The 27,892-nt window shown below is 32.3% G+C and overlaps 3 protein-coding genes and 1 long non-coding RNA gene across 6 annotated transcripts; 2 read left to right on the forward strand and 2 right to left on the reverse strand.

Annotated features, from left to right (window-relative positions):
• Positions 1-626: 626 nt before the first annotated feature.
• LOC141458628 (dynein regulatory complex subunit 2-like) lies at positions 627-7,681 on the forward strand. 2 transcript variants are annotated; one of them, XM_074136883.1, is made up of 9 exons: positions 627-781; positions 2,329-2,450; positions 3,298-3,411; positions 3,506-3,644; positions 4,354-4,577; positions 4,909-5,106; positions 6,331-6,519; positions 6,604-6,735; positions 7,455-7,681. In XM_074136883.1, exons 1-9 carry the CDS (start codon positions 748-750, stop codon positions 7,668-7,670), a joined length of 1,368 nt encoding a protein of 455 aa, XP_073992984.1. In that variant the 5' UTR covers positions 627-747; the 3' UTR covers positions 7,671-7,681. The 2 variants fall into 2 exon arrangements, with proteins under 2 accessions (XP_073992984.1, XP_073992985.1); XM_074136884.1 differs by lacking the exon at positions 627-781 and adding an exon at positions 2,549-2,744.
• LOC141458630 (uncharacterized) lies at positions 6,529-9,177 on the reverse strand. The gene is made up of 2 exons (XR_012461083.1): positions 9,046-9,177; positions 6,529-8,959 (listed from the first exon to the last, which is right to left on the reverse strand). It is a non-coding gene; the product is annotated as an uncharacterized lncRNA (long non-coding RNA).
• On the forward strand, positions 8,389-27,400 carry Gnf1 (germ line transcription factor 1). Of its 2 annotated transcripts, none has more exons than XM_074136881.1 (15): positions 8,389-8,617; positions 16,656-16,812; positions 16,971-17,089; positions 17,156-17,260; positions 18,679-19,609; positions 19,683-19,751; positions 20,451-20,597; positions 20,700-20,923; positions 21,770-21,940; positions 22,155-22,309; positions 22,398-22,515; positions 23,821-23,966; positions 25,249-25,462; positions 26,652-26,849; positions 27,137-27,400. In XM_074136881.1, the coding sequence occupies exons 1-15, from the start codon at positions 8,555-8,557 to the stop codon at positions 27,239-27,241; spliced, it is 2,922 nt and encodes a 973-aa protein (XP_073992982.1). In that variant the 5' UTR covers positions 8,389-8,554; the 3' UTR covers positions 27,242-27,400. The 2 variants fall into 2 exon arrangements, with proteins under 2 accessions (XP_073992982.1, XP_073992983.1); XM_074136882.1 differs by lacking the exon at positions 8,389-8,617 and adding an exon at positions 16,373-16,527.
• Positions 12,712-16,049, reverse strand: LSm7 (U6 snRNA-associated Sm-like protein LSm7). Its single transcript, XM_074136885.1, has 3 exons — positions 15,897-16,049; positions 15,533-15,713; positions 12,712-13,132 (listed from the first exon to the last, which is right to left on the reverse strand). The coding sequence occupies exons 1-3, from the start codon at positions 15,909-15,911 to the stop codon at positions 12,993-12,995; spliced, it is 336 nt and encodes a 111-aa protein (XP_073992986.1). The 5' UTR covers positions 15,912-16,049; the 3' UTR covers positions 12,712-12,992.
• Positions 27,401-27,892: the final 492 nt, after the last annotated feature.

The following is a 27,892-nucleotide window of genomic DNA, read 5'->3' on the forward strand; positions in this document are numbered from 1 at the left end:
TTACAATAATGTAAACATGTAACATTCTGACTATCTTAGTTTTTGAATTTCAATCTCACGGTCAATTCTCGTTTTTAATCGATAAATATTTAAAATTCTTAAGATTTATTTTGAAGTGTTCAATTGATTTAACTGGGGTAATGTTTTAATAGGGGAGTCTGTGAATTTTGCTCACTTGAATAAATTCTTAATGTAAATTTTCAGATTTTTTTTTTTTTTTTGTGACGGGAATTAAAAAGTAGAATCTGCGGCTATCTAGGGAGAAAAATGCATTAAAAAATGTAAAAGGTATGATCTAGGTAAAAGGAAATCGAGCGAAAAATACAAGTTTTGGTGTTTCTCATTTGCTTTTTAATTGAGGAATGAAAATTTGAGGTCTTTTTTGAGCAGTGCTTTCTCAGCAACCCTCGCAGCATACCGTAAGAGGTTCTTGGTAAGAAAAAATGTAAGGGCGCACAGCTTCATTCGAATCCAGATTTTTCATTTGGAAGTATCTGTATGCTCAAGAGTATAACCGATGAATAATTTGAACTGATGCTTTAGAAAATGAACGATTTCGCCCTTCATAAAGTTCTTCTACCATACCAAGATACGTACTATCTGCAAAGTAATAGTAAACTTTTTAAAAAGTCACATATGTTGAGTCAATTATCATATGGTTAGACAATTTGGCCTCAGCTCTAATGAAAAATATTTCATATTCTGATTGGATTCTGTTTAAGTCGTCCTACATAGAGTTTAACTAATATGGATAGTTCTACTACTACAGAAACAACCAATGGTAATTGTACAAATATTTTTTGACTGTTTTAAAGTAAATCATGGCTTATCTATTTGTAATCATTTAATCTGCGTTTAAGGACTTTCATAGCAGTTTACAATTGTTTTTGTTTGATCTTCTCAGCTTTTATACATTTGTATAGAAGATTACATAAAAAAATTCTGATTAAAGTATCAATAACCTTAGGAGTGTAAGTAACAAGATTAATAATTCAAAATAATATGAAGTCTATTCTTGAGTATCCCTTAACGGTTCTGGACTTATATCTTTAACGTAGGTACACAATTCAGTTTAGTGTAGAAATTTCATATGTAGTGCGAGACAGAAGCAAGTGAAGTCGAACTCTCTATAACAAAATATTTAATCTACCATCTGATGATGGATTGTTTTAATGGAGTTAGAATTTTAGCAAAGTAGAAGCTTTTCTGATATTTCCGGTGAAAACTGGAGACAAACATTTTAACATGGACACAATGCATTTCACAAAAAGATAAAAATATCCAACGAAATTAAAAAACAGGTTAAAATTGCTTCCAAAAAGCTGCCACCTTAAAGCGGTTGACTGAAACTCATATGAGGCGGTGTTTTTGAGTTTAGAGTAAAGTTCTAAATTCTAATTGCGAATACGGTATGAATTAATAAATTGATAAATTTCAAATTGGCCGCACAATTCTATTTATTAGCTCTTGTAATAAATTAATAACAATTTATTAATTAAATTAGATTTGTAAAAATGTTGTGAACATGCGCTCTGTACATTGCAAATTTCGTCTATATAAACGAGGAATTCAAATCACTTCCAGTAAGATACATTTAACACTAACTTGTTCAATTTTGTTTGGTTTTTTTCACCTTAATCTGTCGCATTATTATCAGAACTTTTTTCCCCCATTTTATTAGTAATATTTACAACTACAACAAGTCAATCTGATTTTATTGTTCAGTTCACTTGTAATGTCAATGATGTCATGTTAGAGAAAACACCCAATAGTAAAAGTCTTTCACAATGAATTTAATCACATCAATAGATCTCTTCGCCATTTCCGCTTTTACCAACAAGGAAGATTATCAGGAAAATGAGAATATGATTGCACGAGAGGATTAGGATGGAAAGCTAGTTGGCAGTGAAATTTGCGGTAGCGGGACTTAATTATTGTAGATCAGTGATAAAATGAGGATGCGAAGGTCAGGATGATTGGTACTTTGATATATAGTATGACGTATTTAGGATTTTCGTAAGATTTATGATTGCAGTGTTTGTATGTCTTTGGAATTTGAATGTTTGGTAGAGCTTCTCTCTATTGCTCCGTATGTTCATAGTGTCTTTTTAATGGTTCATTGTGATAGATCTTGATGAAAAAAATCCTATTTGGGTCGACTTATTCTGCGCTTTCAAAGCCAAAGGGTATGCTGCTTTACTTTTTCATTTCTTCTGTAGTTTGTTTTCAGTGAGCAGATAATCTTCTTCTTTAAAAATAAATAAATAAAAGCTCAAATATTAAAAAAAAAATTGGTTTATTAAAATAAAAAATGTTATTTTGAAACAGCGTTGCTATCTACACATACAGAACTGACGACTACCACAACACCAACCACGACAAAAACTACAATTAGCAAAAAAGAAAAGAAACGGCGAGAGCAACAGGAATACCGAACCCGACAAAGACAGGTAACTAAATGATATTGTCTATTTGGTAGTGTATCTTGAATCAATGAAAATAACAACTGCATTTACATACTTCAATTTTCAAAAGCTCATTTTCGCAGGAAGAGTAGTAAATTAATACCACAGCACAAGCGTTTGTGGTACTTCAATCAGATTCGCGATGTTAGGACTTCGTCGATCAATACAATTCTGAGCTTCCCTCAAAAACTCTGGACAATGTTTGTGCTAGAAGCTTGAAGTTTGCCTGTCACAATGCAATAATCCCAGATCTCGATACCGTCCGTGAGAGTAAAGCATGTTAGTTACTGTATACTTTGGTAATCCAAGCAATTCCTTTATATTAAGTCTTACAATAACATCAGTGTCTACAAGAAATTTTGGGAGCAAACTTAGTCAAGGGCATAGTTTGCAAAGGTACATAAACATAAGGTATAAATATGTTAGGCCACATACAATATTTGATCTGGCTGCTATTTGTTGGATGTCTATGTTGTTATTTAATTTTTTAAATGCGTTTATATTGAAAATATTTTCGCCCGAAAATGTACCAAAATAATTACATCGCTGTCACTCCTCTAAAAACTTCTTTTTATTTAATTCTTTTTAAAATTTGGTAAGTTATGTCGCGTAGCTTTGACACCGCGAGCTGGAGATTGCTTGGTTATCAGCAAACCCTGTGAAAATTATTGGCTGATAGGGCACATCTAATGTGCAATTGATTCGATAAATCAAAGTTACAAATCTCACTAGTACAAGTAGTTTATCAAGAGTTTCCGATGTATTTTCTAAAATATTAAAACCATTTATTAATATAGGTTTTAGTATAGAAGTATAATATTAATATTTTTAGTTTGATTTTCGAAGAGAAGTGGCACTCAGTAGAGTAACCCATGAAAAATTGAAAGAACGACTGGAAAAACTATTAAAGAAAAAATATATTCGACTCATTTATGGCGATGCTATGGTAAGTATATAAACTTACAAGATGTATTTTATTGCTCAGAAATGGATATTTTTTTCATTTAAAAAAAAAGTAATTTTTCATTTTTTCCAAATAGCACCAGTGGAAACTGTTTCTTTGTTCTGTAACTACAAAAGATAAATATATTCAGTCATTACTCGAAGAAATTGAACATATCAGGACTAGTAGAAAAGTTATTAAACAAATCCAACTTGGCTTCGTGGATGAAATCATTTGTAATGACATACCATAATTATTTAATTTTTGCACATAATATATGTGCATTTTGATGAATATTTATTGTAGGTAAAATAGGGATAAAATCAGTATTGTAGCACGTAATACTTGGCACCATTATCTAAGCAAACTCAGCTTTTACTGATTGATGCAATGGCATATAAGCGTGCTACAACTACTTTCATGGATACATCACCAAACCCTGGGTCACGCACCACGTGTTTTTTTTTGTTTTTTTTTATTATTTAAGGCGTGTCAACATCTAAGGCCTACGGACAGTGAGCTGTAAGAAGCTTCTTCTAGTAAGAGAAAATCTAAGGGCCAAAAAATATAACATTATAATTTTAGAATCCAAGTAAGCAACATATGTTTGTGATCCTAGCTTTCACCATAAAATTCTGATGGGACGGTAAAGTTAAGAGCCCCTGGACTAGATTATTTTTTTGGCTTTATGTTTGAATTTTGGAATTTATACTAGAAATTTCCAATTAAATAATCGCTTTTTTTTAAGCAGGGCTTGAGCTTCCACTACTAAATTAGCTATAGATTAGTAATAAACTTAAAACCATGATCATCAATTTCTCCCTAGTGTTAGCGATCCTCTACGCCCACAACGCCAGATTGAAGTTACATCTTCAATATATCTTAAAAAATAAGCAAAGTAATTTTTTTTTTGTACTAGACAAAATATTGCTTTTTTTCTTAAAGGTATATTTAACCATCAACTGAAATACTTAAGCGCAAATTATGCTCGAAAGAAAGAAGGTTTCTTTAGAGACAGATGTCATTTTATAAAAGCACTAGAAACACGAACTGATTTGAAATTATCAAAAATGTATAAAATACAACGAAAAATGGCGAAAGCGTCTGAAGAACAAATTGAAGGCATAGAGAGTAGAGGGAATTATTATCATACTATGATGCTTGAAGAGGTAAGTGCGATTTTTATAAACTAATAAAAAAAAAAAGAAAAGTTTTTTCAGTGCACTATTGACAGTTTTCTCTCGTTACACTGTCCATCCTTGCAAGTGAGCTGTAAGAAGCTCCCAGGAAGTGAACATCTAAGGGCCAGCAGCTGGATTCGAACCCGGAATCTCCGCGTTGGAACCCAGGATAAGCCAGCCAATGAGCCAATCTCTTTCCTTTTAAATTGTTACAGGCTTTTATTTGTTGTTATAACATATACTATAATACCAACATTTTATTACAACTATTACTTCTAAACTCAATGTGGTAACATAAATGGTAATGTCTTCTGTGTAGACTGAAAAGATTAAACAAGATGTTGAAAAATCTGTAAATGCAGAAATTATGGCATTATGGGAAGAATATAGCAGCATAATATCTAAATATACTAATGAAACATACGATCTGAGATTAGATTTGATTGTACTAACAGATAAAGAGACAGCTACCAGACATATTTTAGATAATCTTTCAAAAAAAATAATGAATGTAGAGGTGAGTGTAGTACATAAATGTGCCATTGCCATGTAAAACTTATTATTGAGCATTACAGACTCATGCAAGTGAAAATTGGCGCACCGCTTTTTAACTCGTTGCTTACTATCTAGTTTAGATAATAGTTCACTTTGTACTAAAAGCATTGGAGTAACATAGTTACAGGCTAGTAACATGGACTAAGTAATATTAAGTACTAATAATTTTAATGATGGTAGTTTTATTACTTTAAGTAACTTTACAAGCTAAAAAAGTTTAATAAAAGTAACTGCAGTTTAAAATGAAGACTTATACAGTACTAACTGCAGGAAAAGTCTAAAAGTACCCAACGCCTAAAGTATAAAAATTCTCCAACTGTCCTGTCCAGACGTCAATGGGCAGCATAAGTAATTACTTTGATCTTTTACACTAATTAGAGCAAGCACTTACGTGTAAGGTGAAGATAAAACTAAACTGCTATCGAAAAGAACTTTATTAGTTTCTTTCAGAAAAGTTTTCCGACCCCAATTGTTAAGCCACCTCCACCACCCTACATTTAATTCGGCCCTGTCAATTTGGCAGGTTTAACTTTTTTAAAAATTTCTAAAATTATCAAATTTAGGGATTTATTTTTCTGCCAATGCAAGCAATAGATTGTATCAATTATTATTAATTATGATTTTACCAAACGAAAAAGTTTATTCAAATTAAAAGACCTTGCATCTTCCTAGGGCTTAAACCTTTTCAAAAGATGAATTCTTTTCCATTACTCTAGAAGGAAGAAGTGAGATTGTTCTGAAAGAAATTGAATTTTGGTAAAAAAGATGGCAAAAAAAATATAATTACGCTGCTACGAGTAAAAATGTTTAAGATTACTCGGTAGCGTAACGAGAAACTTTTTTTTTTCCTTGATCTACTAGTTACAAGCCTGTAAGCAGACTTTATAAACTAAAAAAACAAACAAAATACCTAGCATAGCTTGTTTCAACCAATGGATGTTATCAACCAACTCACATGTTAGACTTTTTACTTGGTTTTATACAATAGAGCTTTCTAACAAATTAATGTTGTGAAAGAACTATTGAAAATAATCTCACCTTAATTAAAACTGTCCGGTAGGACAGTTGTATAAGGGTTGATCATCAAAAACTGCACGAAAAATCGTAACGTTGAAAAACACCCAACTTTGAAATATAAAAAATCATATTAACGTATTTTAGTGAATAATTGTTTAAAACTTTTAAGGTTCAAATAAAAACATACACAGATAGCTGTGTCAATTGTAAATTGCAAAAACTAGTGGCCCATTATCAGCCGGAAAGAGATTTATACTGCAATGTCACTAAAGTGATGAGAGATAAAATCAGAGAATTTAATAATATTGATGAAAAAAAAATTACTTTTTTAAGTAGTGTGAGTAATAAAGCAATTAAGGTAGGTATCTAAACTTAATAAAACAATTTAATTCAAAGAGATATTTGCGTCACAAAAATAAAGTAATATACACAATAATTTAAGACATTAAAGGACAACTTTGATAAAATTCAAACATTAATAAGATACATGTCCATAAGCCAACGTTTTGAAACAGAAGAAGAGAAAACGCTTACTACAGAAAACGACTGCGAAGCTTACTTCCCAAACTTACAGGTAACGCTAACATACATTCGAAATTTTGTCAATAATTCGTATGTTAGTTCATACGAATTACGACTAATTATTTACTCAGCCATTTGATCTAAGTTTAATCGAATACATTTTTTTTATCCAACTCCTCACCTAAATAGTTTTCACCACAAATGTTTGCGAACATTAGGCCACAAAACTTCATCTCATCTAAAAAGAAAAATGTGAATGAAAGTTTTAATTACCTGTCCAAAATTAATGAACTAGTTTCAAGAAATTAATTGAGATTCATAAAACTTTCGAATGCGTAAGTTAAAGTGATACATATGTAGAATAACTTCCACTAGATTCGTAATCTGGAAGTACGAATTTGTTCACAAACTCAAAATGTGAACAACCTGACGATAACTATACTTCAGCTTGCAGAAATAATAAAAAGAAGTTCCAAATTCTAGTTTCTGATGAATAAGTCCAATCTTGTTTAAGAGCTACAATCTCCCTTGGCCTCAAAGTTCCAAAGATATCGTAGCGCAGTCTCTTAACTATAACGCAATCGAATAGCAAGTGAAAAGCCGTTTCCTCCTCTTCCTGACACAATCTGCACAACGGTTCCGAGCTGATAAGCTCTATCTTGTGCAGGTTTTGTTTAAATAATGTTCATTTAACACGACAATAGCTAAAAGAAACTGGCAAATTAAAGACAAATCAACAATAATAAAAAAATTAAATTTGCTCTTTTCCAGGAATTACAGCATTATAAAATAATGCATCAGATGTATTGTAGAAGATCGCGGATAGCAATATATACAGAATTTTTACAAAAAGTGTATGATGAGGAAAAGGAAGAAATGTTTAAATTGAAGAGATTAATTGAAAATGTCATCAATAACTTCGATATAATGCAACCTGAAGTGATTGCTGAAAATGAAATTTGTATAAAAAATATTGAAAATACATAAATTAAAAACTGCTTAATTTTATTTTTTAAATCTTAAAGTTTGCTCGAAAATCGAAGGCTATGTTTAAGAAATTTAAAAAACATGTTACAGATAAATTGGCATGATTCAGCCTCCGGAACTTTTTTTCAGTGTACTGCTCCGAACAGTGAACTATAAGAAGCTCCTAGGAAGAGAAAATCTAAGAGTCAGCAGCTGGATTCGGACCCAGAATCTCCGATAACCACAGAGCTAATCCCTTTTCTTGTTCATAAATATTAGGAGAAAGGAATCAAGATTATAATGCCGTTTAACTAAGCTTTTTGATCTGAATTCCATTTTTTAGTCTCTGCATTATATGAAGTCACAATATTTCGGCTGATTCTATAAAAAAAAATTATGTCTTTGTCAATTGGTCGCAGTTGTCTTTGTAACTATTAAATCACTTTTAATCTACAGACCACATACAATTCCCACATATTTTTGTTTTAAATAAAACCTGTTTTTTGTAATGCAACAATGTAATAAAATAAACCTCCATTTTTTCGCGTATTACAAAAAGAGCATTTTTCTCGGCATTTGTTCATGTAGAGCGAATTTATATTTTCTTAAAATTCAATTTGCCATTTAGAACTAACCCTTTATCCACATTTACATACATTTATCATTTGACTGTAACTGTAACCCTCGCAAGCAAAAATATATTTGGGATAACATATGTTAGCAAATAGGTTTCAATTTTTTAGGCTCTAAATCGCATAATTAATAAATACCAATGTTTGAATCAGAAGTGTCATCAAAGATAAGTATTACTATAGATGAAAAGGAAGAGGAACCAACTCTTATAGAGACACCTCAATCAGAAACTGCTATAATAAAGAGAGACACTGGCGTTTTTAAATTTCCGAATGGTGATGCTTATTTGGGATGGTTTGCAGTGGATACAATCAATAAAACTATTGTACGGCAAGGTAAGTAGAGCCCATTAATTAAATAAATTCAATTGAAAATATCAGCGATTTTAACTGAAATAATAAATCATAAGATTGTGGTAAATTTTTCAAACATTACTTTTAAACGGCTCACCAGTCTAAATGAAAAATAGCAAGTTCCCCAACTTTTTTATTTTCATACGTCTTGCAAGGATGAAATTAGATCAAAGTTTGTTACGATAAAACTAGCAACATTTAGAAGTTTTACACAATTTCCCCCCCCCCTTACTAACTGAATGATACTTTTGTGTGAAAGAGAAGGAGGTGCTGCCCGAAATCTACCTCACTGGCGCTTCAGAAGAAACGTATGACCTTGACGTCCTGGAATAAAGCGAAAATGGAGGGTAAAAAATTAGTTTAAAGTCCACTCACAAGACATTCACTTTAAAAAAAAAAGAAGTAATCACCGTAAGTCCAGTTAAACAGTCACTCCCATAGAATACAGTCTCGGACTTCTTTTAGACCTCTGACTATCGTGTAACCTCACATAAAAGGTTTTAATCAAACTTACTGCGACACTCTGACACTTTATGTCACAAACTGTAGCTTACATACTGACCTAAAAACCTATAAATTTTTTGTACCGACTAAGCAAAGTTACTTTAATGCAATAGCTAGTACCACTATAATATTTAAAAGATAATCGGAATTTATAAAACCTGTCATATATTCCTCCAAATCGGAGTCATAAATTTTCTCTCCCTTGGGCAACGCTCCCAATACGATTTAGAATTTTCTTTTAAAAAATTACAATTGAAAAAAATCTTAATAATAGGAAGGTATTTCATGAAATTAAATTATCTTTAATGTTAGATTCAATTTTGAATATTTCAAAAAATTATTCTAGTTTCTTTGTTTCTGAAGCAAAAAAAAAAAAAACAAGAACCTAAAATTTTCATTTTGGTTTAGACCGTGAATGGTGGAAAGCTGTTGTGGCTGAGGTCCAGGCCCTTCATGGATTGTGATGACCAGGGAGTAATAGTAGTAGTAGAATTTAGATCCATAGCTCCTTCTTTCGAGACATCCTCAGCGACTTTGACCTTGCATGAATTTATTCACGACTTCAGAATGCCTTTCCTATTAGACTATTCAACATTTACTATAACATTGTTGTTTAAAATTGAACATTATTGCTCAATTATCTAGGTTTAGGTAAATACTTCGTAAAAAAAGGTGGATACTACGAAGGAAGATGGTTTAATGATAGGCTACAAAAAGGCACAATAAAATTTTCCAATGGAACCTATTATATGGGTAGTTTGAATGAAAATCATGAACCAATTAAAAGAGGTAATTGGTAGAAAACTACGATTTAAAAATTTAGTTATTATTTTTATTTATTTCTATTAAAAACTGGACCAGCTCACCTAGAGCGTGACTCATAATCCTAAATAAATCATACCTAAAATTCCTTTCAAGATTCCTCAGAAGCTGAACTTTATCCATTACCTTTTCATACCTCGTATTTTTTCTTATTCAGCCTTATCATATGGTTTCCTCATCATAATCACTTTCCAATTTAAGTAAAAAGTATCAATATGTGAACTCTGTAATGGTTTATAAACTGAAATTCAGAATAACTAAAAATTATGTCTAAAGTAACACATTTTTTTCTTTTTTTGCCTCAATTACTTCATTTTTAGTCCCTACTTTTTAGTTTATAAACAGTATTCTTTTCTTCTGTTTCATTTCTAAGATACTTTATTTTTTTGATAGTTTCCCACGTGCCCATAACGCAGTTCTCTTGTATTATACTTTCTATCTTGATTTCTTTTTTCGGCATATTCCAACATCTCGAAACAATATTTTCTCAGTATATTCTTAAGACAATGTCAACTTCTTAACTATTCCAAAAGAAGAGCTTGTAGTACCTTATTCTTCTTGTAATTACTTCTTCGTAAAAATTTACTTACTTCCTCTTTCAATGTTCGATTTTATAACTTTTTCCTTCCACCTCTGTCATCTCTTCTTCTTCCATGCTTGATCTTATTTTAAAGGAAGTGATCACTTTGAAGCCCTTTTTGATCTTGTTACTCATATCCTAATTCAAAAAGCTATCTATTATAAATGTTTGGGTTTTGCTAGGCTCATACAAACTAAATTGTGTCTTTTTATGTAAAAACTTTATTATTTTTAGTGTTAACGACAATAAGACCATTTATTGCGTAGTTCTTTTTTAAGAAGTTTTCTTAAAAATTATGTTAAGACGAAACGAAGTAAATAGTAAATTTGCGGTGTCATAACTGGAGATTATAAGTAAGGGATGTGGAACTGTTCTACACGCTTAAAACAGAGTCAATAGAGATGCTCTTCAAGTCTCAGAATTTCTACATTTATTGGCAATGTTTCTAAATGTACTTTTTTTTTAGGCGTTTATTTTTTACCAAAACGTGGTTGGTTAGTAGCAAATTTTGACCAAGGATATGCAAAGTCTAAAATTCGGTTCTGGGATGTACTTAAGAATGAATGGGTAGGAAAACTTTGCCCATACCTTCCAGGCAGAATTATTTTGAACCTAAAAAATCAATTTATCGATGAATTCAGCATTTCAAAAGCGCTTAAAATCGATGAAAATTTAAGAACGTTGAGGAAGTTATCTACAGGTGATGAACTGATACATGAAGAGTTAGCTATAAAAACAAAAATGAAGCCTAGCAAGTCACTATCATTACTTCTTGAATTATATAAACAGTTTACAACTGTGGATCTGTCTACATATAAAAGTATCAATCGTAAAAAGTACAGCAAATTTAGAGATCGTCCCAAGACTGTAACCAAGAGAAAAATCACGGTAATGGAAAGAAGAACAACCGATAGTTCATGACTCTCACACTTTTAAATTCTTATATATTTAGCCTTCTTCAAATAAATAGTAAATTAATTTTGGTTTTACATTATTTTCATTTCAAAATATTTTTACTATTAAATAAAAAAAAACAAAAAAATACTTTCCATCCTTTTTATCAATTAACACCAAAATAGGGAAGGGATTAGCTATGAGGTTAGCATACTGGACTCCCACGCGGAGGTCCCGGGTTCGAATCCAGCAGCTGACCCTTAGATTTTCTCTTCCTAGGAGCTTCTTACAGCTCACTGTCCGGTGATGGACAGTGTTGTCTGTAAAGAGAGAACACTGTCCGGAGGCCGGCAGTGCACTGGAAAAAGCTCCAGGCGCTAATAACCTCAGCTGTTGATGCGCCAAAAAAAAAAAAAAAACACCAAAATAACTGACACAAAATCCTTTCTTTCTTTTGATATTAAAGCAAACAAATATTTTTCTCGAAGATTGCAATGTATTTCATTTGAGTAAAACTGCAGGCCTCAATAAGAAAAACCTGTTCGGAATTTTAGCTAATAAGTGCCAACAAGAGGCTGTTTTAATTTATTTTCTACATTTAATGTAACATTTATATCCAATTTATTCAAAGATGTCTCAGAATCCTTTTGCAAAACCTTGTTTTAGAGAAAGGTAAATATAATATGGATCAATACATTTAGAACACATCAAATTTTTAACAAATAAACTTGATATTGTATATGGGAATGTGGGATGAATTAGCCTTTTTGAACTTTTTGAGAAAACGAATTCGTTTTAGGATATTTTTATGGTTCTATGAACTTCTTACTTGGTTTTATTTCCCATATAACCCTCCACGATAAAACCATTAACATATATGCGTTCTGTTGAATATGAGTATATTGTATTTGAGACAGCATTATTATCATCAATAATAATAATAATACTGTGGTTGAAGGAAGGGATTAACTATGCGGTTAGCGTACTGTACTCCCACGCGGAGGTCCCGGGTTCGAATCCAGCAGCTGACCCTTAGATTTTCTCTTCCTAGGAGCTTCTTACAGCTCACTGTCCGGTGATGGACAGTGTTGTCTAACGAGAGGCCGGCAGTGCATTGAAAAAAGCTACGGGGTCAATAACCTCAGATGTTCACGCGCCTTAAAAAAAAAAATCGTATGGTTGGATGGCGCACGATGCTAACTACGATGTACTAGTTCAAAATGCAGCAATTAAATACCAAGAGGAATCAGAGGTACATACTAAAACTTCAAAAAAATCTTTTTTTCCAAAATAATTACGCCATATTTTTATTTTTGAAAAAATCAGTTATATATCTATTAAAATAAAAAAAATAAATAAAATTAATAGAACACTTTTGCGTTTGATAATATTTACAAGTATCAGTTATTTCAATCTGCCTCTCACAAATTTTATTTTAATGATACTTCTGTTTTACTTCTTTCTGTCCATTTCACTTTTAAAGTTTATTTACAATAACAGCTTCCTAAATTTTTTTTTTTATATACCTTTCATATATAAAATTATCAGTCAGCATTTTCATGTTTCATGAGCTACAAAAGGATTGGGTATGCTCTCCATGCCTTCAACTGGGCAAATAAGTACAACAGAAGTGCCACGACAAACCACCAATCCCAGCATTCGAGTTTCTTCTGTCAATTTGTATGGGTCATCAGCGTCTGAACAGAAAAATAATCATAAATGTACAATAATTATAATGTATATGATGGTTTCTATGTGTGCATTTTGCATTAAAATATCCATCAAACCATAAACAATGGTTTGTACTCACTTGAAAATTTTTTTTTTCCCCCCATAGTGAAATAAACAAATTACCTTCAATTTTTATTTTAACGCCAAATAGAAAAAGTCCAAAAAGATGTTGCCTGAGTAGAAAGATGGTAATGTGTAAGTGGGTAGAGAAAGGTCAATAGTAAGTAGCAGCGCCTTCCAATGGTATTTTGGCGCAAGCTAGAATTAACGTCAGTTAGCGTTTAAGAGTTGCATGAACCTATCTGATCTGTACAGACACCAATGCATGCCATGTGATTTGGCGAGTAGAGTTGTTCTTGAACCATAGATCCTATAGAATTCTCTACTTCCTGAATATTTGTTTATCTACGTTTAAAGGAATAGAGGGTTGAATGAAGGATTAGTTTTTTTTTTTTACTTCCTTCTACACTTCTTAATCCTACGATCATCAAAGGTTTTCCTCTTCACCTTAATCTTCCATTTCAAGTAATTTCTTTGTTTCTAAAATTTATTGCACAGTGGTTTCCTGTAAGTTGTAAGTCTTTATAGTAAGCTGACTGCTCTTAAAGACAGTGCACGCATGCCTCTCTTCACTTCTTACACTCCTCTGAGGAATGGGTACATCTTGCGGGGTGGTTGCAGAGTAAGTCCTGGTATGACCGTAATTTTGCACCTCTTAATTGAGGCACAGAGCAATGTCCTCAGTTACAGCAATGTTCACAGGAGCCCGACACCTCGAGCTGACTCCGCAGAATCACATTAATATATACACTTAGTTTTCCCACATTACTCTCTTACTCTTATGCTCTTATGCCGCTTATGCTCATGTTCTGATGTTCTCTTAATATTTTTACACGCTCTCCTGCAATTGTATTCTTATCAAACCCTCCGAGCTGTTAACATCTAATTTTGCTGTTAAATAATTTTTTTTAAAAAAGCTCTTCTCTCTTTCAAATATCATAACTGGCGCCCGCGAACAGGGACTCGGAAAGCTTGTTAAAAATATTTTATTTTCTACGTGGTCATTCGCCCCGATCAGCAGAAGCAGCCCTGACGAGGAAGAAGACATCCAGGAGCAGCAACATCACAACAGAAAGAAGAACCCAAGATCAATTTCTTGTGAGTAATTCTCTCTTATCTCTAATTTTATTTTTATTAATTTTTGCTTATTTTGTGTATATTTCCTTTTCTTTTCCTATTTAAAATTAACATGGCAAACGAAGCCCCATTAGTCTCTAAACCCATATCACTTGAAGTCCTCAAATACATTCCCCGTTATGACGGAACTCCCTATAAATTACCTAATTTCATATCAACCCTTCAAGACATTTACGCGGTACATTGCGACGAAACTGTAAGGGAGAGGGATAGCAATCACTGGATTCTATTTAGAGCAGCAATGAGCCATTTAGACGGTCCCGCAGAGGCTGTTGTCTTAAATAATAGCGCGGATCATTTACTGGATATTATTAGAATATTAAAGAAAAATTTTGCAGATAATAGAACTGTTCCGGACCTAATTGCCGAAATTACCATTATGAAATCTAACAATAGGGAACACCCTATAGAATTTCTAAATAAACTTGACGAAAAACGGACTAACGTCATTACTAGATACAAGTTAGATGGAGTACATAACCCGATATTAACAATGCTAACGGAACAACTAGACGCGACACTTGTAAGAACTTTACTTCACGGAATACACCCAACTCTAGGTTCACACTTACAAGTTCTACAACCAAAAAACTTAGAAGACGCACGAACTAAACTCATAAACGACTGCAGTATAGTACTTGAACAATTAAGATATAATTCAACCTTAGATGTTATTAACAAAAATGACACAAGGAGACCACAGAACAATCCACATTTTAAAATCCCCAATTACGAACCACCTAAAGTACCTTCTAAACCTTATCATAATAAACCATCAAATCAAAAACCTCAATCTTACGGAGGGAGGAGTTACAGCAATGTTCACAGGAGCCCGACACCTCGAGCTGACTCCGCAGAATCACATTAATATATACACTTAGTTTTCCCACATTACTCTCTTACTCTTATGCTCTTATGCCGCTTATGCTCATGTTCTGATGTTCTCTTAATATTTTTACACGCTCTCCTGCAATTGTATTCTTATCAAACCCTCCGAGCTGTTAACATCTAATTTTGCTGTTAAATAAATTTTTTTTAAAAAGCTCTTCTCTCTTTCAAATATCATAACTCTCGACTTCGTTTTATGAAGTTCTTCCATTTTGACAAATCATCCCTTAAAAAATTTGCTTGAAAAGATTGAAAGAAACTAATATTATTTGTTCACTCACCTCTCATGTATTCTGTTGTATCATCTAATACTAAATTTAATAATGGATCATAGCCTTTTAAAACACCTGCTGCTTCCCTACCGCCAGAAAATTTTACTCTTATAGGTTTATCCAGATATTTAGACAAATCTAAAATACTTTCTTTCCTCTTCCGATCTTTTTGGTCTCCTTGACTTTGAGGCTGAAATAATTAACACAATTTTATAAGTTCGCCCAACAATTTTAAAATTGCTAGATTACATCATTTTAGTTCATAGTTTTATTTTTAGTTTAGAGCAATAATGCAGTGCACTCGGAGGCTAAAAGCTTTAAAGTTTTATAATCTCGTCTATACTGTTTAAAAAAAGAAAAAACAGATATTTACCTGATTTGAAGACATTTTCAGACGAGTAGTTTGAAAATTTACGGCTAAAACAACAGCGTTTACTCAACGTTTTCTCAATATTTGAATCAAACTTGTAACCTTCCCTTAGAGTTAGGACATCGACTTTGATTTTTGTTGTAATTGATACGTTGTTGCCGAGTCTTCTAAAATAACATAAAATTATCTTTAATTTTTATTATTTTAGATTTTTCTGCTATGATAATGTAAGTTTTTAGGTAACTGTTCAGTGTGAGAACTCTAACCTCCGTAGTATCCCTGTGAATCTCTTCTGTAATTACTAGAACAATAAGGAAGAAGAAAAAAATATATAAACTTATTGGTTTTTGTTGAAACATGATTTTTGTTCCAATTTATTATTAATTATGAAAGCCATTTTTTGAGCTTCTACAATTACAGAATTTATTAACTATATCAAACAAACTTTTGGCGGGTTTACCTAATCTCTTATTTAGCAACCTCCTCCCGTTTTGTTTATGCAATTGGTAGGTTTCAAATGAAACGCGTAAATTAAAGTCAAGAGGTAGTATTACATTGCTACAACGATTATTATTATGTGATTATTTTACCTAATTTGCAGAATAAATTTGTATTTGTCCATACAATGCCTAAGGTTCGTAACTTTCCTTCTGGAAGATTTTAACTTAATAATGTGACCAGATTTCAATGCAACTTAGTATTTCTGGAAGATTTATAAACTTGTCATTTCTTGTGAAAGCCATTAAAATGTTATTGTTTTAGGATATCCGTTCTTATTTTTTAACAACATCGAAAAATAAAAAAATTGAAAAGACTAATAATGAAGAAATTGAACCAAATAGAAAACGTAAAAAACACAATATAGTGCTCTCAGATTCAGATGATGAACCAGTTGTTAAGTCTCCTAGGACAGAAAAAAGTAATGATCATGTAATTGGATTTTACAATTTCAGAAAAAATATTGCTATAAATTGCGTTAATTACATCTTTATATTTAGAAACCTTTTCTGTTTAAGTTACTAATTATTTAATACTAATCTATGTGATAAATATAATTCAATTTACTTTTCATGGTAGAAGTTGTTCACTCCAGAAAGGAAGAAGAAACATCAACATATTTTGAAGTAAGCAAAGAAACAGTGCATAAACATTTTGGAGAAACTCCTGTCAAAAGAAAAAAATCTGCACACAAAGTTGTGAGTACACTCCAGTTCATTTTATTTGATCTAATTATCATTCTACATCCATGTTTAACTTAAAAGGATGAAGATACAGCAAGACTTGGTGACATTACTGATTTGGTGCAAGATGTGGACGATGACAATGATTGGGTGACATCTTGTATAGATAAATATCCAAAATCCGAGGTAATCAATGTGTTTGTCTAGCTTAAAACTTTATTCTGATTTCTTACATAGGAATGAAATTACAATATTTTTGTAAAAAATCGGCATGGCGCTTTCTTCAAAAGCGTAATTTTTTTATATTATTTCCATCGGCATTTCTTAGTGCCATTTCTCGAGACTTAAAAAATTACCTAGATGTGGAGTACATTTTAATCAGTTTATGCTATATGAGGAACTGGAGCTGGATCCTATTTTGGGTCTGCCTTCGGTTGTTATGAGTACCAAATATAGCTTCATCAAGCCTTTTAAAGTCTGTATTTGGGACCGGAAGGCTTGGAGACGTGGACCTCCCAGTTGTGGCGGACTCAATGATGGCTCCGAGACAGAGGAGGGTGTGGAAGCGGAAGTGTACGGGGCCAAGCCGAAATATAGCTTTTCCGCTAGTCTAGGAAAACTAGCTAGACTAGTTAAAAAGTCTCAAGCTCAGCTAGCTGCAATTAAGTTCTGTGCTGCCGAGATTGTTAGATGAAGAATAGTTAATCTAGGATCTTAATCTTCTCGGACAGCCAAGCTCTACGAGTTATTGGTTATTACCAGGTTAATTCAAGGCTGGTATGAGACTGGCTGGGTGCCCTGACAGAAATTAGTGACCAAAATAAGGTCTTTCTTGTGTGGGTGCCTGGTCATTCAGGTTATAAGGGAAACGAAGCGGCAGATCTGTTGGCCCGTGAAGACGCTGCGGGAGACTTCGTTGACCCGGTGCCCTATTTTGAAGTCTCCAAATGCCTTAAGAGTGCAGCCATCAAATTATGGGTGCAGAGTAGGTCTCAAGAGTGGTGGTTGGCTACCACCGGACAAAGACAGGCAAAGAAATTCATAAAGGGCTATTCGCCGAGGTTGACTGCAGATTTAATCCGTCAAGGCCGTGTGGTAATCAGGATAATTGCCTATTAAGCGGCCCTGCAAGCTCAGAAAATATATGCATTGCTTGGGCCTGGCAGATGGTAGCCTTTGTAGGTTCTGCCAGGGAGCAGGATGAAACGACACTGCACGTGGAAGTATCAGTGCGAGGGGCTTGTTTAGCTAAGGATTTCACTCCTCGGAGAGGAAAAACCAAGGCCTGAGAGGTTTAAGGAGCCGCTCTCCAGAATTAAGAGTCTTATTAAACGGACGGGTCTGGAGGGCGAGCTCTAGAGTGGTGGGAGCCACAGTAGATCCATTGGTTCGCGGTGGCGTAGGCCTTTAAGACCGCCCTACTAGAATCTAATCTAATCAGTTTATTTTCAGTCATTTAACCTTTCTTCAATCAAATAAAATCAAATATTTTTTTATGGATTCCTATGTTTTGTTGAGGAAAATATTTCATTTGATTGAAAAATGCTTCATTCAGGTTTTGCTAACGATTCATATGAAATATTCAGTGTTTATATTTTCTGCAGGGTGATTCTTCTGAAGTTAATCCTCATGCCGAAGATGGAGTCGATGCTAAAAAAAGGAAACTTAATAATTCTATTGACAGTGAGAAATCAAAAATTAACAGAAGCACAATTAATTTTAAAAATTTAGATTCTGTTGCAAGCATTTCAGCAAAAAATTCAGAAAGTGGCCAAAATTTTCGTAAATCTGAGAAAAATGTTAGTCCGACAAAAGTTGGTAGTCCACAAAAAACTCTGACATCATATTTAAGTCCTAAAAAAAAAACACCACCTCGTATCAATAAATTGGATGTTACTAGAAGTAGTATTCACCCCCCGAAAGTTGATGGATTGAAAGTGACCAAAATTTCTGAACAAAGCAAGACAAAAAATCGTCAAAAGGAATTAGAAGGTATAAGCTCTGTAAAAACTGATTCAAGTTTTGCGCTACACGCGATAAGTCCTGAAAATTCGGATGATGAACTAAAGAAAAATTATATTTCTCCAACAAAGAATAAAATATGTTTAAAGAGGTCACCAGCAATCACATCGGTAAATGAAGATTTAAAATCTGCAGACCATTTACTGAGTCCGGAAAATTCAGATAGTGAAGAAGAGTCAAAGATATCTTCGGTATCAAAACAGATATCGAGCAAATGTTCAAATAATGATACAAGCACCAAGAAACCCAAAGATAACTTTAGCAAAACTGTTGGCGAACCTGTTGTTCAATGTAATGTCAAGTCAGATAATAAAATTAAAAACTCCGAGTCCCCAAAATTTAATGTTGTAAAAAGTGAACTTAAATTTGAACTTTGGGCTGACAAGTATCGGCCGGTTAATTTAAAACAATTAATAGGGCAACAAGGGGAAAAAAGTAATGTAAACAAGTTGTTAAAATGGTTGAAAAGTTGGTTTGATAATCGTTCAGGAAAAAAGAAAATTTCTAGACCAAGTAGGTGTTTGTTGTTCTTATTTTTAAAATAAGTTGTAGAGCTTATATTAAAACTCTAAATTTATTTTTTTAGGTCCTTGGGCAAAAGATGATAGCGGTGCTTACTTCAAAGCTGCCTTATTGTCTGGACCACCAGGAATAGGTGTTATAATTTTTTAAAGTTCTTCCAGTAATATATAGAGATCACATACTTATATATGTAATATATGTATGTATGTATATTTTGCAATCATCGGTCAGTTTATATTGTACCATTAGGAGGGGCGGATGTTGGTCTACTGTTTAAGAGCGTGGCCTTTTACGTGGGAGATCCCCAATTCGAATCCCGCGTATGACTACTTTTTATTTGTTAGAAAAATTTGTTTATAATAAAGTAAGAGTTCCTCCCTCCCGTCAACGACATCTAATTGGTATTTGGACGTTTAAGTCCCGCCTGAAAAAATAGCGATTACTTTACTTTATTATACCATTAGAATTGTTTTAAATTTTCAAAGTAGAATTGAATTATTGAATTTTCAACAGAACTGATTGGTACATATCGTAGTTTTGAACCTAATTTGTGAACTCTATGAAAATATTTTTAATGATTTTTTTTTAATGTGTTTATAATACTCTTTAACCTATTTCTTTTCAAGGCCTTAAAATGGGTTCCATATTTGAGTTGGAGAAAACCTAATAATTCAACAATTAAATTATGGATTTTTAGGGATGTTTGATTATAGGTCGTTCTTTGAGATGTTTTCCATTAAACTATGCGATTTTAATGACATCCTCCTGTTTATTAATCTTGTCAACTTGTAAAGGGCGCTTTACATAGATTTTTTTTTGTTCTTGTACAAAGGAAAAACAAGTACTGCCCACTTGGTTTGTAAAGAATTGAATATGGATGTTGTTGAATTCAACGCCTCCGATACACGCAGCAAAAAATTATTGAATCAGGAAATTGCCGAATTACTTTCTAGTAAATCTCTTTCGCCTTTTATGCAAGGTAATTTAAAATCACTTATATTTTTTAAATATAATAATACAATTGAAGTATTTTTATCTGATTCATTTGCACATAATAAAATGTCCAGTGCTGTTCTGACAGGAGGAAATTCAACCAGTCGAAATCATGTGTTACTAATGGACGAGGTAGACGGTATGGCTGGTAACGAAGATAGAGGCGGGATACAAGAACTGATAGCTTTGATAAAAAACACTAAGATTCCGATCATTTGTTTGTGTAACGATAGAAATCATCCCAAAATTAGGTCTTTAGTGAATTACTGTTTCGACTTGCGTTTTAACAGGCCTAGGGTAGAACAGATCAAGGTAATTATCTGTCTTATAAGTTTCATTTTGAATTTTAGTGTCTTGTTTTTTAGAACTTATGATTTTCATTATATCTGAGCAAAATAGATTCATGCCAGAGTTGAATAAAATTTAATCTGACTAATGACGATTGCCATCAAACATAGAACTAATTTGTTGCTTTCACTTGAAATTAGTCTAGTCGACTTGAGGCCCGGTCGATTGATTAAAAACAAACTCCCGCTTAATTTATTCATAAGTCGCTTTTAGTAGTTACTAGGTTATTTCCCTAAGAGAATGGTCTAATCACTTCTTCAGGGATCTTAGCGCCCTTGCGGGTACCACAGTCTCTGGAGAACGAAGTTGCCAAGTTTAAAAACTTGAAGGTATATCTTGCCGCAAAATCTTGAGGTTGAAATCTTGAGTATCTGTGTACTAATGATATGTACTCGATGTACTCACTTTTAATTCATATATTTACACGTGATGTATAAATTAACAAACGTGTAAAGTGTGCCACTGTAAAGTTTTCTGGTTTTCAGTAGATCTATTTTTGTTGATATTCAAAGTATCATCGTGTTTAACATACTTGTTCACAGGTAAATTACTTCTTTTTCAAAAAAAAATCTTTACATTTTAGCAATTCAGACAAACTACACATCTGCAGCCTGTCAAGCAATTTCGCCACTGACTTATTTCTTTAATCTAATTCTAACTTGATAAAACTTCCTTGAAAATACTATTTTCAATAGATTTCTATTAATGCTGTTTAAACTAATTGATTTTAAGCTTCACTATCGATTATTTTAATATTATAATTTATAATACATTACAATTGTATATTTAAAACAATAAGTATTGTTACAGGGAGCCATGTATTCCATATGTTACAAAGAGAATTTGAAGATTAAACCGGAACAGTTAGTAGAAATTATATCCAGTACGAATCAAGATATTAGACTTGTATTGAATCATTTATCAATGTTGGCGGCTAAGAAGGAAGAAAATATGAACTTTAAAAATAAGGAAATAAAATTGGTAGGTTTTGGACGTGGTAAGAGGTTGCTCTTGCACTACTTGGATTCGAGAATGTATTGTGAAGTCGGTGTAAATTTTTTTTTCCCCTGAAACTTTGAGGTGGTAGTTTCTAAACACGACTCAGGTGGTGCAAAGTGTAATTGACTGGGAACTGTTATATTTAATTGATGTTACAAGTCAATTATTTTTACCAATTCTTATTTTTTGATTTTAGGGTGCATGGGACGTTGCACGTAAGGTGTTTTCACACGAAGAACATAAATTTATGACTATACACGATAAATGCGATCTGTTTTTCCATGATTATAGCATCGCACCACTATTTATTCATGAAAATTATTTAAATGTTATCCCATATTCAGAAAAGGGGTAAGAAATTGTTTCTGATATAAACTTTTTCTTTTTTTTTTACTTTTAAATGTACTTATTTAAAAATGATTTATTATTATTTGAAAAGGAAAACCAAACAAGGAAAAATAGAATTATTCGCTAAAGCGGCCAACAGTCTTTGCCACGGCGATTTAATAGACCAAGTTTTAAGAGCTCAAAGCGCTTGGTCTTTGCTTCCTGCACAGGTTAGTTGACATCAAATCCAAAGGGAAATTTCATTGACATAAAAATAGTGAAGGAACTGCCCTTTAAGATATTTCTCACATTTATTGTGGACATTCACACAATTTGTGTGTTGACTACAGGGTAACTTTGGATTTTCATACTTTACCTCAGATGACTCTTTCATTGTATGTCATTTTTTTTGCTTTTCAAAAATGTGTACTGCCGCGATCAACGCTATCTATCTGTTCTCCAAAAAAACATTAGTTCTGGATGACTAGATTGCTCTATCCTGCTTACATTTTGGACACGGCGAACTACTAGATACAAATTTTTGTAGTAATTTTAATTCACTAGTTTTCTTCCTGAATACTACACCTTTCTCATATCCCTTATTAGAACTTCCTTCTTATTATATTCCTCTTAATTTGGTTAGTAATAGTAAATTTCATCCTGTGTATGCTTTTTTACCTTATAGCAAACGATTAAGATTTTTCGTAAAATATGGCTAAAAATATTCTTAATAATTTCCAGATTTAATTAATTCTATTGACTTATCTTCATTAATGCATTCAAAAATGTTTACATGAATGTTTCAGATTATTATAATTTTAGATTGACAATATTTGCAGGTAACTCAGTTTTCTAATCTTCTCCAAGTAAGAATCAAGGAACAATACATTAAAATTTGAAGGCTTTACGCTTTTGCGTTTTAAAATTTACTGAAATATTTACCTTTTAAGTTTCATCATGGACTTTTTTCATTTCTTCTTACTCAATATGTACTGCCATAGTTTCTTTTGTTTGTTATTTATTTGCAAATTAAGATTAACTCACTCACTAACACTTATACATATATAAGTGTCCTCATAAGGAGGTTTAACAAAAACATCTTAGCGTCAGTTTGATTTTTAGGTTCAGAACAGTGATATTTCCTTTTTTATCTCTTCATTTTTTAATGAACTAAAACATATTTTTATTCCAACGTGGGACTAGTGGAATGTCTTTAACAAGTCAATTAGCGATTTTTTAAAAATAATAAACTATTGCTCATAATTTCATTAGTGACAATAGAAAACTTGCACAAATAAGTTGACTATATTATTATGTTGTTACATCATGCCTTGTCGAAATATCGGTATTTTTTGAAAACAATGTTGCTGCAATTTTGTAAAGAAGTTGGATTTCATTCAATTTTAGGACGTAGGTCCTGGACATGTAGGTCTGGTCATGTACAAAAGAAAAAAAATTAGTGAACTAAAGATTTAAGATACCTTTAGTAAATTTTATAAACTACAATCAGTTGATTTTGTATTATGGTTGTGTAGGCAGTTTTCAGTTCATTGATACCTGGAGACATTTTAAGTGGAAGAGTTGGTGGTATGATCAACTTCCCAGCTTGGTTTGGAAAAAATTCGAAAAAAAATAAATTCGATCGTTTATGCCAGGAAATTCAGATGCATACGAGATTAAGGTACGCAAGTAGTTGAGTATTTTTTTTTTATTTTTCCTAAACTAATAAGGTGCAGCGTGTCGAGGCAACTGGCGTCCGAGGTCTTCTTCGGTGTGCTGCTGGCCTCCAGACGGACAGTTCTTTCGTAATAGATTTGAGCGTTCATCACCGGCATTTGCCAAGAAAAGAAAATCTAATAAGCAATTGTTTTATGAACTTTCATGTCGTTAGTCATCAGCTAAAATTTCTCTTAATAATGTAAATCATATTTTAGATTGTTTTTGAAAATGGCTGAATCAATAAATGAACTTAGTGGAACGTAAAAGTATACACATTAATAAGGAAATGTATTTAATATTGGTATGTACGAGTATTTAGCCTTCTTACTCATATCGGGCTAATTTCTTAGTCTCTCGCAACAGACAACACCATCTATCAACGGATTTTATTATTACCAACATTTACTAATGCAATGCAATTCATTCTGTTAAAACATCTGGTGAGATTATCGAACATTCAAGTTTCTCTTATTACAGTTCTTACGGTTCTATCATTCATCATTAAACTTATGATTTCAGAAAAATTTAATTCTTACTAACATTAAACTAATGGTAAAAATCCGTACTTTAAAGTACAATGCAAATACGAGTAAGTCGTTTGTACTTAGTGATGGAAAGCCAGCAAATCCTCTTATATCTTCCAAAAATGCCTTAATATTTTTTTTTAGAAAGATGAATCAAATAAAAGGTTTAGGTCTTTATATATGTAACTCGTTTATGCTCGAAGTTTAGAAGAAGTCTCAGTGCAGTGAAAAATCTAGACAGGAAAGTTCTTTCGATAAAATTTGTTTTTCAAATTGAATTTTAACGGCATATAAGTGAGTAGACTGTAGTGACGTTTAGAGGGAAGCCTAACCTTTCCGGGTAGAAAACAATAAGGTCCTAGCCTTACTTATTTTTGTTTTTACTTGTGTAGGAAGTAGTGGTACAGTTTTTATAATTGAAGAAAATTATACATCAGACTACACAGTGTTTTCTTCTTGAAATGTAAGTTCGATTTCCCTGTGATTTTTATAATTCCAGTAAAAATTTCATATCGAAAATTTACCTATCGCATTACTTGCCTGATGTAAGAAAATTTAAAAAAGGTAAAGATTACGTTATTTTTCCATTAGTATAGATTACAAATGAGCGAATGAATGCCTATATTGAGCTTAGCCACTATGTGTAAGCAAACAAATGTATATTTATTAAGAGTTTTTATTCCGAACTTATTGCATTATAATTTTCTTTTTCTTTTTCAGAGTATCTGCTAGTAAAGAAGCTATCTGTACAGATTATTCCTATCGTTTAAGAGATGGTATAGTATCTTCACTAATAACTTCAGGCACTGAAGGAGTTGAAAGTTCTTTACAATTTCTTCATGAGTACAATCTACTCAGAGAAGATATCGAGTCTCTAACGGAGCTGACGACTTGGCCTCACACTAAAGATCCTTTTTCAACATTAGATTCTAAGGTATCAAAAACAAAGTTTCTAAGACATTTTTGCAAGGATTCAAGATGCAATTAAGAATGCAAGTTACTTAAAAAGTAATGGGACTTTTCTTTTAATTTCTCCAGTCTGTCACACTTAAAATAAAGTCTTATTAAAATCTGTAGGCAAAAGGTGCTCAGATTGAGTTATTAAAAGACTATGGGCTTAAGTTTACTGAAAGGTGTGTGAGTTAAAATCATCTTCCTATCAGTTATTGGATCTTTTGTTTGTATAATTCATTGGATTAATAAGATCCTTCTTTCTATAGTTTTAAGTTATTAGGAAAGTTCCATGGGTCGAACGAAAATGATGGTCGATGGAGCCAGTCTGAACGTAGTGGTTGGATTATTTAATAAGTCCGTGCTATCAAGTTCTTCAGTCTGACGGGCATATATGGACGGATGTTGGTAAATTATCTTGTGGAAAATAAATTTGTTTGCAAAAAATAATTGATCATATTTCGATAAAGCTGAGCCATGTTTAACTGCTACATATTTTTTGTAAAAATAAAATATAAATATATTCATATAGTTCCCTTTATAACTCAGATTTATTCAAATTGCACTGTTGCACGTATTGGAAATGCCACAATACCACGATCCAATCATTAGCCACTTACTCAGGGTTTCGTTTGAAAATCCATTTCTCATCCCATGACTACTTAGTTTTGTAGATACTTGATAGATGAATGTTGTTTAAAGCGAGGTTGACCAGGTTTCAATACCTATAATTGGCCATGTTTTATATTTCGAAGGTAACATTCCTTAAATTTTCTTGATTTAATAGAACCTTTTTTCTTCTATTGAGGTTTAATTACTTGACAACTTTTCATTTTTAACTTCTTTTTGTTTTTCAATTTAAAAAATCAATATAATCCAATATTAATACCGTTCAAATACGATTAAAAACAGTTCCCTTATAAGTATATTATTTTTATAAGTTCTTCGTTAAAATCTTGCTCTATTTTGATATTGATTGATATTCAATTTTTTTTTTTACCTCAAATTAATGATGAAAGTGTTGGTCAAAGAACGTAAGAAAGATGTTTTTATGTTTGGCCTGTCTTTGGAGTGACAGTGTAAGCAAACATTTTTTCTTAAAAACTCATAAGCATAAATCTGCAGCAGCGAAAATCTTTGTTTCGTACTTATTGGTTTTTCATTTGTTTTAGGTGAAAGCGGCCTTTACGCGGGCGTACAATAAGCGGCCAGTGTTGACACCATTTTCTATTAATGCATTGGCTAAAAAAGGACGAAAAGGTGGCAGTGAAGTTAATGAATTAGAAATGGCATCAAATGAGGAAGCTGTAGAAGATAATGGAGATCAGAGTGATCAAGGAGAAGACTTGGCTGCTGATGGCATGATTATTGTGAGGGCATTCAGCTTTTAAACATCAATTTAAAGTTGAGAAATAGCATCCTAATAATCTTAAAATATTTTAGTTCTTTCTCGAGATTTACCTCCTCCAGTAATTGCACAATTAAATTGGTGGAATTCTAAATGTATAAAAATTATAAACATCGGAAAATATTTGAAATAAGATGAGGTATTTGGCTGAGAATGAATAGTGTTGGCTGAGCTAAAGTATTAGGATTCTCATTCTCAACTTTGTTGACAATTATGTCCCAGGTAGTTTAAAAGTTAATTTCGTTTCAGGTAAAACAAAAAGATAAAAAAGAATTGAACAAAAAAGCAACTGCGAAAAAGGAATCAGCTTCATCTAGTAAACCACGTGGTGGAAAACGTGGAGGGAAGAACTAGTTTTACTACTAGATTTAAATAACTATCATGTATGGTATTTAAATAATGTTAAAACTCAATTATGTGGTATTATTACAATACACCAGTCCCGTCTTGATCAATCTTTAACTATTGTTCTTAAATTAATTCGTTTTAATAAAACAGCTGCATTCATTTTTAGCTTAACGTTTTCTGTAAAATTTTCTCTAAAATTGTAGATGGTCTTGGAGTTATCATTTCAATTTAACTACAACAATAAAAAACATCTTCTTTCTCCTTTGATTTGTGTTGCAATTCAATTTAAATACAGCAAAGTTACTGGAGAAAATTAATTTGAAAAAGGTAAGGTAGTTGATTTATTCAGGCAATGTTACTCAGTTGCTTTTACAGGGTGACCAGAATTATATGCTCCACCCACTTTTTTTTAAAAGGCAGGAAATTTCGAAAAAAAAATACGTATTTTATCATTTTTAGTATAGTTTATTTTCAGTGATTGGCCCATTTTTTTTTAAACCTCAATATCCCGAGATACAGCATCTAACTTTTTTTTTCTAATGGAACATTATATTTTTTTTGCATATTTTTTTAGTACTTCAGCTCCTGAAAAAACATTTTTTTATAAAATCGGTTAGGTTTTTCAAAAGTTATGGTAATTTAAAATATGAAAAACAA

Source organism: Rhodnius prolixus, unplaced genomic scaffold, assembly GCF_049639745.1.
Source record: "Rhodnius prolixus isolate KJV_2025 unplaced genomic scaffold, Rpr scaffold_5, whole genome shotgun sequence".
NCBI classification, from domain to species: Eukaryota; Metazoa; Arthropoda; class Insecta; order Hemiptera; family Reduviidae; genus Rhodnius; species Rhodnius prolixus.

Coding starts and splice junctions, on each gene's coding strand:
- LOC141458628 (XM_074136883.1), top strand. CDS start 748: ATGGATAGTTCTACTACTACAGAAACAACCAATG. Junction 3,645..4,353: donor CTTCGTGGATGAAATCATTT/GTAATGACATAC, acceptor TTTTTCTTAAAG/GTATATTTAACCATCAACTG. Junction 6,520..6,603: donor TGAGTAATAAAGCAATTAAG/GTAGGTATCTAA, acceptor CAATAATTTAAG/ACATTAAAGGACAACTTTGA.
- Gnf1 (XM_074136881.1), top strand. CDS start 8,555: ATGGTGATGCTTATTTGGGATGGTTTGCAGTGGATACAATCAATAAAA. Junction 17,261..18,678: donor ATAAATATCCAAAATCCGAG/GTAATCAATGTG, acceptor TATTTTCTGCAG/GGTGATTCTTCTGAAGTTAA. Junction 20,598..20,699: donor TCTTTCGCCTTTTATGCAAG/GTAATTTAAAAT, acceptor CTGTTCTGACAG/GAGGAAATTCAACCAGTCGA.
- LSm7 (XM_074136885.1), bottom strand. Junction 13,133..15,532: donor TACAACAGAATACATGAGAG/GTGAGTGAACAA, acceptor TTTTCTGTTCAG/ACGCTGATGACCCATACAAA.